This window comes from Rhamphochromis longiceps, linkage group LG4, assembly GCF_057381845.1.
Source record: "Rhamphochromis longiceps isolate RC_006_pf linkage group LG4, R_longiceps_female_GT1.1, whole genome shotgun sequence".
In the NCBI taxonomy this organism is placed as follows: Eukaryota; Metazoa; Chordata; class Actinopteri; order Cichliformes; family Cichlidae; genus Rhamphochromis; species Rhamphochromis longiceps.
Window position 1 is genome coordinate 36,974,686 of NC_140560.1, and position 10,612 is coordinate 36,985,297.

A 10,612-nucleotide genomic window follows, 5' to 3' on the forward strand; every position below is an offset into this window, starting at 1 on the left:
GTTCCCATCTTCTGCTGCGCCGTCCTTTGTTCTGCTCCTTTGCTCCACGTGAGCAGCGCCGCTGACCTTTCGCCGTGACCTTGCTTGGCACTCTTTCCGCCCCTCTGTGTTTTAGTCACTCGGCGTCCTCGGGGCGTGTTTTGCAAGTCAACAATTCACATAAAGCAGGACACAAATGGCCGATTTTCTTCAGTTCCTTAAAAACCAGAGGATTAAGGAATCAGGGATGCTGAAAGGCCGCCACACAGCCCTCGGACTCGGGAGTTAAGCGGCTGTGAATGAGATGTGGCGACTCCAAAACAAAAGCTACTGTGTCACTCAGACGGGAACGCTGACGTCACGGCTCACAAAAGACGGAGGCTGTAAAACACCACCTCCGAGGGCTTCTTCTGGGCTTTTTTTTCTCTGTTTGAGCCAATCAAATATCCACGAGCGCTGCTGCCAAGTCCTCTCTCCAAGCAAACAGAGCTGAGAGCACGGCTACATTTTGATCCATATTGGTGGTAAAATATAGGCTCTCTGTCTCCTCGTGGGTGGCCCGGTTTGGCCAGAGGACACAGGCCTGCAGATTCTCGTAGTGGTCTCCATGGGGATGAGCAGGACGTGGGGAGGTATCTGGCTTACTGGAAACGTGGTTTATTGTTGACTTTCAGGAATGAGGAGGGGGCCGCTGCTCTGACGGCGGGGGTGGCACATCCCGGTGGAGTGAACGCTCACACAGTCAGGCCTCACTTAGACTCTGGACGGGTTTCTGTGGACAGATGTGGCCCAAACACCAGCACACACCAAACATCTGCAAAGTGGATGTGACGCTGAGCCACATGCAGACTGTATATAAAAGATGGATGCAGGTTTTTAGTGAGTCTCATTCTGCTCTCAGGTGTTTGCTTTGTCAGCCGCTCGCTGTCATGTTTGTATTTTCAGTGTCACACTGAGCTCATCCGTCAGTCCTGTTTCTTCTGTGCTGCTGAATTAATTTTAACTCAGAGCATTGTTGCAAAATCGTCCCTCTCGTTTCAGTCCATGAATGAAACGAAGGATCGCGCTAACATGTTAAAACCTGCAGAATTTCACAGCTTTTGAGTAAAAAGCAGAAAAAGGATCCTGAGAAAGCAGATGAGTCAAATCTGTCATTTTTCACCCTTCAACACCAACCGTCATCCGTCCACTTCCTGACTGAGCAGGTTTTCCATGTATGGATTCTTCTTTTCCTCCACGATGCTGTGGGAATATCCCAGTATGACACCGCTGGGATTCATTGAGCTCGGATTGCAAAGGAGTGGGTCAGAGAGCGTGGATCGGTCACGACATAGTTCAGCCTTTCACCTTGTGAGAACCTCTGGGATGACATGATGTCATGGTTAACGTGTTTGGAGTGTGTATGAGTGGGTGTGAAAGGTTTCACAGTGTGAGTGTGTTGAGGTGTGGGTTTGTAGGGTGTGTATGTATATGTGGTAGACATGTGTTCATGCAGCTTTTATAAACAAACACACAAACATCCTGACAGTCCTTCTGAGTTAAAGGCAATAAAAATGTACAACATAAGAGACGCTTTTAAATATTTTACTTTTGGTTGTGACACAGTGACGTCAGAGGAAGAGCAGCTCACAGAGCCGACGCCGAGGAGCTACACGCTGTGTCCCAGCGCCCTCTGCTGGGCATGTCAGGAAGTGACGTAAAGCTATTTCTTTTGTAACCTGCAGTCAGCGGGTGTTGTGTTGGGCTTGTATTCAAATAAAGACACGATCTTTATAACTCAGTGCTCTCAGTATAATCGATCCACTGCTTAAAGAGATGTGACAGTTCTGTAAAAATACATTTCTGCTGCCCTCTTTGGCCACATCTGTGCTGGAAAACTGATTTTTAACGTCACTGAATTATTTTCTCAATAAATTAAATTTTATTCGATTTTTAATTTATTTTGTATTTTTATTTTATGAAGAAGCCACGTTGCAAACACTGCGTACGGAATCCAGCCCGAAAGTTGTTCCTGCATCAAAATGACGTGAATTCATTTACAGCGGACAAAACTCTTTACGACACTTAAACCGAGCCAGCCTCTGGCGCCGGCGATGTGTACCTAATAAAGTGTCGGAAGACTGTGAGCAGTAAATATTTTGCAGCCGTTTTTTCCTGCAGTCATTAAAGGAAACATGGCTCCACTGTTCCTGTTAAACGTCTGAGAATAAACGCGCTTTGTCACCTCCAACATTTACAGATATTTTAAACGAACTGAAGCTTTTCGTGACGTGAAACTTGTTTTTCTGTTCTGATCGTGGAAAACTTTGGCATGTGTCAGCAAACCGCAGCTGCTCTCGTCCTGTTTTGATCAGCTGACCTGCCTCGGTCACATGACTCGGTCCTCTTCCTCTGCTCGGCTCCTCTGAGCACCAGCGCGATCACACACCTTAAAGCGCCGCTGGATCACAGCTGCAGGGCAGGTGGAGGCACCGCGGGTGGAGGCGCCGCAGAACTCCGTGTGAAAAACGCAGTTTTAGGTTTCGGCTCTGTGGCGGCTGGAAGAGATCAGCCTGTGTTCAAACAAGAGTCCCACTGAGGGTTTGACGGAGGCCGAGACGGAGGCGTGTTTCTGGGGTTTCACCACTTTGTGTGTCACGGTAGGTAAAGAGGAGAAAAGTGAGGACGAGTTAAATTTTAAATACATTTAAAAGCAGAGTCGGGGTAGAGTCATGGAGCTGACTACAGACAGGCAGATAAGAATAGTTTGGCTTATCTCAGGATGTTTCACAGAGACCATAAACAAGATCAGAGGTCAAAGTCAGCGGCTGCACCCACAGCAATAAGATCAGACCCTCATTACACCCTGCAGCTGCGCCTCACCTCACCTGCATGTTACAAACTTCTGCTTCTGCTTTGGTTTTCCATCGCAAGCTTGAAGCACGTCCTGCTCCTAATTCCTGTCATGCTGGACTCAACTAGGGCAGCTTTGCATGATTCACAGTTCATAATAATCCTCCTTTAGCTGGTTACTTTTTGTGAACTGTAAAGTTTGCTTCTCCACCTGAGATGCCTGTGTCAGGGGAAAACTGATAAACCGGAATAAGTGTGCTCGCACTGTAAGAAGCTGTGGTCGTGTTTAACATGAACATCGAAAGATTTGTGACAGAAAACGGTTTGATTTGTTCTGCTGTGTTTCCCAGTCGTCTGTGGCTGAGCGGGCGGTGTTTGCGGTGTCCGCCTCACCTGCTGAGAGGACACAACAACCAAAAGCATGCCGTCCAACAAATCGGTGTCAGACGCTCCCATCACTCAGTTCATCAACTGCAGGATCCTGAGGGACAACGAGCTGCAGAGGTACGACACACAAAACAACACTGCAAAGAGAGCCGGTCTGAGCCAGGAAACCCAGCTTCAACTATTCTGCTGAGACGAGCGCTCAGAGCTCCTGACAGCAGTATACTCAGAGCGCCGGGTCGCAGCTCGTGGGAGTGTTTGGGGTTTTGAGCCTTTGCAGCTCAGATAAATTCAAACTTGTGCGTCCAGTTTTGATTTGATGAAGTCATTAATGATGTATGCTGTACCATGGACCAGGATGTCGTGACTGTGGTGTGTGTGTGTGTGTGTGTGTGTGTGTGTGTGTGTGTGTGTGTGTGTGTGTGTGTGTGTGTGCGCGCGCGCGCGCAGAGAGGACCTGTGGGTGCGTGAGGGGAGGATTTTAGACCCAGAGAAGCTGTTCTTCGATGAGCAGGGATACGCTGACAAACGTGTGGACTGTGGGGGCAGCATCATCGCGCCGGGCTTTATAGACGTCCAGATCAACGGTACACACACACCCACAGACACACACCTTTGCATGTGTTTCAGAAGCTGCGCTGCTGCAGTATTTGATACCTGGTCAGACGGCGTGCTGGAACAAAGATGACAGAACTGCACAGCTTCAAACTCTTCTTAATGTTCAGTCTCTGGAGTTGAAGGTGGTGTCAGTGGCATCTGAGCTGACGCTGCAGTTTTTCAGAGTCATAGAGAGCATTGTTGCTGCTGAGGGGGCGGGGCTAGTTTACCCCGAGGGGAGTAACGGCTCGTCTTCCTGCTGCAGGAGGTTACGGCATCGACTTCTCGCAGGCGTCTGAGGACGTCAGCGATGGAGTTTCGTTTGTGGCCAAAAAGATCCTCGAGCACGGCGTGACGTCCTTCTGCCCGACTCTGGTCACCTCCCCTCCCGAAGTTTACCACAAGGTCACTGCTTCATTTTTATCAGTTCAAGTTTAGACGCGCTCGCGTGTTCAGGGGTTCCTAGTCTCTCCTTCAAAGTCATCTTCTGGAGCATCTCTGGACAGCTTCTTCCAGGCCAGCTTCTGCTTTCAGTTCCTTCACTGGAAGGTTCTGCTGCACCGCCTCCACCCGCCATCTAAAACCAAACCTGGAAACAACCAGGACGGAGCAGGGAGAGCACTGAGAGTTAAACTAAAACTGGAGATCAGGGTTGGAGGCAGCAGCACTGGAAGGTTCAGAGGTGCATCTGAAGCTGATGAAGTGAAGGCAGGTGTGAGTCGTGCATCTCCCTGAACACGCTGAGCGTTTACACGTCGGGGCGCTAACGATCGGTGACGTGAAGCTTCTACGTGTAAAATCACAGCATCATCAAAATGTGTGTTCCAGGTTCTGCCTCAGGTCAAAGTTCATGATGGAGGACCACATGGAGCTGGAGTTCTCGGTGAGGTTTTACAGATGCTGTTGGTGAATGTTTGTTGTGTTCTTTGTTTATCCTCATTGATCAGAAGCTGCAGACGTGTTTGCGTAAACGATCACGCTGCAGCGGTACACGAGCGCCGACCGCGGCCGAAAATGGTGTCTGTTTCACTTCCTGTAAACTTCCGTGTGCAGGTTTTCACCTGGAGGGTCCGTTCATCAGCGCCGAGAAGAAAGGAGCCCACCCGGAGAAATACCTCCGCACCTTCAAGTCCGGAGGCCTCGAGCACCTGATGGAGGTCTACGGCAGCCTGGACGACGTTGCCATAGTGACGCTTGCTCCTGAGCTGCCCGGCAGCCAATCGGTGGTGAGGGAGCTGAGCCAGAGGGGCATCACTGTGTCTTTGGGTGAGCATCGTGTAGTCACGGCAACGATTATACAGCAAAGTGATGATGATGTAAATAATAAAACACGAAAGTTTCATTTTCAGTTTTATTTACATCATTTTTTCTGTTTCTGTAATATTTGACATTTTATTTCTTAATTTGTCTTTTTTTGCATCCTTGTATTTTTTAAAATATGATTTTATTTATTTTAGATTATTTTTATTTTCTTTAAACATTTATTATTTTTGAGTTTTTTTAAAATTAAAAAAATCACATTTTTAATTTATTATTTTATTTATTTTCATTTTTAGGTGTTTTTTATTGTTTGCATTATTTATTTTAAGTGTGCTTTTATTTTGTAGATTCTTTTTAAAGATAACTTTCTAAAATGTTATTATCCTTTTTTCATTTCCATATTATTATTCAATCCTTGTTTACTTATACACTTTTCTCGTGTGCTTGTATTTTTTATTTTAATGATTGATTTCATTTTTATTTCCTGTTTCTGTTGAAATCGTGTTCCGGTTCGGTGCTGTGCGCGGTGTTAGCGTGGGCCTGTCAGTCCTCTGTAGAGCACCTGGAGCTGCTGTAATCGTCTGAGAGCGCTGATGTGAACAAAGTTTGCTCGACTGGTTCTTGCAGGTCACTCGGCGGCCGACCTGTCGCAGGCCGAGGAGGCGGTGCAGCAGGGCGCGTCCTTCATCACTCACCTGTTCAACGCCATGCTGCCTGTGAGTCCCAGCTGCTGCTCGTCTCTGAGTCAGTTTCTGTTCAGCCCGGTCGGTTTCACGCTCTCAGTAATCCTTCTGTGTCTGCTGTGGTCCAGTTCCACCATCGTGACCCGGGCATAGTGGGTCTGCTGACCAGCGACAGGATCCCCGCAGGCAGGGCGGTTTATTACGGCATGATCGCTGATGGCATCCACACCAACCCTGCAGCCCTGCGCATCGCTCACAGAGCTCACCCGTCAGGTCTGCCCGAGGTTTCTATTTCAGATCAGCAGCCAAAAGCACGAAAATCTCCCCAAATCTATTCCTAAATGTATCAGAATTTTCTTATTTTGGTTCCAGAGGTTGGTAAAAGTCTGCAAACGTGTTTAAACGTGTGGCATCACCTGGGAGTAGATGGATTTTGGACTTTCCCGTGTCTTGTGTGCTTCATACTTTCAGGTCTGGTGCTGGTGACGGACGCCATCACCGCGATGGGTCTTCCTCCCGGCCGTCACACTCTTGGCCAGCAGGTCATCGAGATCCAGGGTCTCCACGCCTACGTGGCAGGTCTGATGCTCTTCAGACGTTATTAGCTAACAGGCCCGTGGTTTCCTGAGCGATGCTGCAGAAAGGAGCAAACGCATAACTAGAACCAGAGATCGGAGAAGTCAAATAAATCGTTCTCGCGACGGTTTCATGTGTAAAACTCTGTAACGTCACTCTTTATGTGTTCAGGCACCAAGACTTTGAGTGGCAGCATCGCCACGATGGACATGTGTGTGCGCCACTTCAAGCAGGTCTCAGGTCAGTTTGTGTTACTTTAATGACTAAAACCAGGAAGTAGAATCATAATGAGCAGTGGCGCGCTGCCTCATGTAAACTCCAGCAGGTGAGACCCGGTTGCTGTGGCGATGCAGGTCAGATCATCATTGCTCTCCACTTCCTGTTCTGTCCACCAGGCTGCAGTGTCCAGGAGGCTCTGGAAGCTGCCTCCCTGCATCCGGCTCAGCTTCTGGGAATCAGCCCCAAAAAGGGAAAGCTGGACTACGGCTCCGACGCAGGTCAGAGCCGACTGCATCTTTATTTCTGCCTCCCTGCTGTTAGAGCTGCTGTAGTTCCTCCTTTGTGTCCTCAGCGTTTTCTTGGGTGTTAATTTGGACTTTTTTCATGGTGGGGTGGGGGGGGGGGGGGGGGGGGCTGTATAACAGTTGACCAAAGCCTGCAGTTCCTCTAGTGTCCAGCAGAGGCTCCAGCCAGTCTCCATAGACTCCCATGTTAAGCTTTACAGCAGAAATAAACACGTTTACAGCCAAACTGCTTCGAGAACTTCGAACTCGCTCTGTTTCAGATTTACAATAAAAGTTTTAATAAGAGTAAATAAAAAAACCATATGAATGTTGGGTGAATGTTTAGCCTCCATCTTGCACATTGTCAGTTGTGCAGCGCTTCAAAGGTCAACGGCGTTGGATTAAAGTTTAACGGCTGTAGCCGTGAGGTTCTCTGGGATCGCGCCGCCGCGCTCTGACCTTTCCTGGAGTTCATGTGCTTTCCTTTAAGTGAGGCCAGCGGCTCGATTCAGGCTGAATTTGTGAGACTTACAGTTTAACTGATCCTTCAAAGCATCGATGTTCGTCCAGATGTTCAGGAGGAAACCGTCTGCGACTGACAGAACTCCAACTTTCCACCGTCTTCTGATTCTTTTCTCTCAGCAGCGCTGCCTCCTGTCTTTCTTACACTCTGCACTATTTTGTTTTATAGACCTCGTTCTGCTCGATGAGGGCCTCAACGTCAAAGCCACTTATATTTCTGGAGAGGAGGTTTGGAGAAAAGGACAGTAGGAGATGAAGAAGGAAACTGGACCGCCTGTGCCTTTGTACATGATCGACATGTCGGGGTTTTAATGGACTGCCTGAGTGCACCAGGCACTGCCGGAAAACTGGACCAGAGTGAAATATTTCTGCATTATTAGTTTATTAAATGTCAGATGATGTGGAAAATGTTTTCCTGCTTTTCAAACTACCAAAGATTTCTGTTTATTACCCTGAAAGTCAGCGTGCTCATTGATCGTGTGTTGCTGAAAGTCTGTTGTGTTAAAGCAGCTGTATGACCTCTGCAGGGTCAGGGGTCACAGTAGATGTCACTGCACACCCTCAGTTTCTGTAAGCGTCTCTTTTTCTTTGTTGCAAATTTTACTGACACCATCAACAGAGTGTGGACAGACTGCTGCTGGTGTGGCAGCAGATTGTCTCATCGTGAGAGGGTCTGGTGGTCTCTGGTTTGAACGTTTTCAGCCTTTAAAAGAAGAAATAGTCACATCGTGGACTCATAACTGTCCGCGTGAGACCGACCTGGTGACAGGCTGTTCAGGAACTCAAAAGTAAGGGTGGGAAACTCCTGCTCAGGAAACTTTGTCATGAATCGCTCTCACGGGTAAAATGCTGCCCCCTGGCGGTGAAAGGTATAGTTAAAGGATAGTGAGAACCTCTTTACCCCTCAGGTGTCCACGAGGGTAACCCTCGTTTCTCTTTCCTGATCTGAACAGAAAGAGAAAAACCTGGAAATGAATCTGATGGTCGTCAAATCTGAGACAGATCGACAGACGCTGGCAGAGTTCAGGCTGTGCTCGCTTTAACCTTTGTGACACCAGACAGATCTGAGAGTACAAAAACTGTAACAAGCTGAGTGTTTACAGCAGGGTGAGCCTGAGCTCACTCAGATTATTCGTACACACTCAGAGCTCACAATTAGAAACACCGGACATGTTTAATCTGAAAATCCAGCACAGGAACAGGAGGGACGGTGGAAAGGACAGTCCAGTTTAATAATGACACAGTATGTAGGCTCAAACAGACACGATGTCCTTTGCAGTAACAGTGTGTGTGTGTGTGTGTGTGTGTGTGTGTGTGTGTGTGTGTGTGTGTGTGTGTGTGTGTGTGTGTGCGCGCGCGCACGCTCAGACACTCTTTATAAAGTAAAAGTCCTGCTTTCATTCAGTGAAAGTAAAAAAATTGTAAAAATACCGAGAGACACTAAGCAGCACAGATAAATACAAACTGATGACAGACTAATCTTCCATCTTGTAGTTTTTTAAAATTCTAATATTGGTGAAAATTTTCAGGGGAAAGGTTTAAAGCAAAGTCTCAATAAACGTAATTTTTCCTTTGATTCCAGTTTTATTTTTATTTAAATGTTTTTTTTAGTTTGGATGATCACAGTGTGACGTGATTTACCTGAAGCACCAATGATCGAGCAGGATCAGGTGATCAGGGACAGAAACATAACTCACATTTTACTGATTTTGCGCATGAGTGGTAAAACTTCTCAGCGCGTGTAAAAACCTCTGTGTCCTGAAGTTACGTTTCCACGCTATGATTCAAATTTAGCGCCGAGTTACACAGGAAGCATCAGTGATTCATAAAAACTAAACTTTGATTGTCAGTGTTTCCGTGCCGGTGGGAGCTGACGAGGCTGATCACATTTCAGCGAGATTTACGGCGGAGGCTGGTGCGCGAGAGCTGGACCGGTTCATCCTCCAGGACAGCACTGCGGGAGGAGACGGTCATCTTCCCGGAGAAGAGGCGCCATGCCCCGGCTGGCTGGCTCGGTCGGTGTCCTGTCCTGAAAACGTCCCCGCAGAATACAACCGTCCACGAGCCAGAGCGAAATAAAGAGGAAGTCACTTTCAAAATAAAAGCTCAGACACATTTTTTTTAACAACAAATATACATAGTAATGTAGTTATAGAAGGGTATGAAAAATTTCACAACTTGCAGTATCTTTTACAAGTCATGCATACAAATACAAGTACGTAAACAAAAAAGTATACTTTAAGAGAAAACAAACAAAATAAGCGATTAAAAAAGAAAGAGGTGCTCAAGGTATAAACAAACAACATATAAATGAAGTGAAACTGAACAGTCGACACAGCTCTTGTGTTTTACATGCTTTGGAGTCAGTGCTGTCCTTTAGATTCTCTAGATAATTGGAAAGCAGGGATTTAAAAACAAATATGTTTGGACGCTGTTGAGAAAATTTTGTGCAATGTTTGTGAAGTTCAGCAAAAATAATCAGAAGACTGATAATATATTTTTTTCCTGGATTTATTTTATCGGTATGTGAGAGGCCAAATAGAATATGTTGAAACTTCAGTTTCAATTTTGGTGTTTATAAAATTATTTAGATCAATACAAAACATACGTGTATACGTGCATTCCCAAAGTACATGACATATTGTTTCCTCTGCACTGCTGCAAAAAGTACAAAGAGTATCAATATTTTTCTTAAATTTAACCAGATATGTCTTTACCGGATAACATCTATGGATCAACTTAAGAGTAACTTCTCTGACCTTATTAGTGATAATAAATTTCCTTGACAGAATCCAAGTGTTTTTCCAGTTTATATCATTGTAAATATCCAATAGAATAAAGCTGCAGGTTTGGAAACAATATCTCTTTGAATAATTTGTCTAATACATTGATTTGTGGCTTTATCACTCAATAAAGGACAGATGTTACCGATGTATATGTTAGTGGGATTTAGTTCTGGAATAACACAATTTCTACCTTTAGGAGCAGACACCAGTAACCTTCTCACCCCATCTGGAATTGCATCAAAAACTACAGCGTATTCTTTTGGAGTGACAGCAAAATCATAAACAGACAAAAATTCCTTATAAGAAAATAATTGACCATTATCATTCAGTAACTGACTCACAAGTAAATTTTTTCTATCAACCCATTTAAAGCTCAGACAGATCACAGACGCTTAAAGCGTGCAGTGACGTCACTTTTGCTTATTAGAAAGAGTTTGAAGGGAGACGGTCCACTAAAGCACTGCAAGTAAAATCTGTCTTTCCAAGTAAT

At 46.0% G+C, this 10,612-nt stretch overlaps 1 protein-coding gene across 1 annotated transcript; it reads left to right on the top strand.

Moving 5' to 3' along the window:
• The first annotated feature begins 2,106 nt into the window (after nt 1–2,106).
• Nucleotides 2,107–8,902, top strand: amdhd2 (amidohydrolase domain containing 2). Its single transcript, XM_085404804.1, has 12 exons — nt 2,107–2,618; nt 3,162–3,315; nt 3,646–3,782; nt 4,058–4,197; nt 4,621–4,675; nt 4,846–5,058; nt 5,680–5,768; nt 5,864–6,008; nt 6,207–6,314; nt 6,483–6,551; nt 6,707–6,808; nt 7,506–8,902. The coding sequence occupies exons 2-12, from the start codon at nt 3,233–3,235 to the stop codon at nt 7,583–7,585; spliced, it is 1,221 nt and encodes a 406-aa protein (XP_085260930.1). The 5' UTR covers nt 2,107–2,618; nt 3,162–3,232; the 3' UTR covers nt 7,586–8,902.
• Nucleotides 8,903–10,612: the final 1,710 nt, after the last annotated feature.

Bases quoted from the DNA above. Each gene is read 5' to 3' on its own strand.
- amdhd2 (XM_085404804.1), top strand. From the start codon at position 3,233: ATGCCGTCCAACAAATCGGTGTCAGACGCTCCCATCACTCAGTTCATC. The intron at 6,315-6,482 runs GTCTGATGCTCT...TTATGTGTTCAG, and splicing joins TCTCCACGCCTACGTGGCAG to GCACCAAGACTTTGAGTGGC. The intron at 6,552-6,706 runs GTCAGTTTGTGT...TCTGTCCACCAG, and splicing joins CCACTTCAAGCAGGTCTCAG to GCTGCAGTGTCCAGGAGGCT.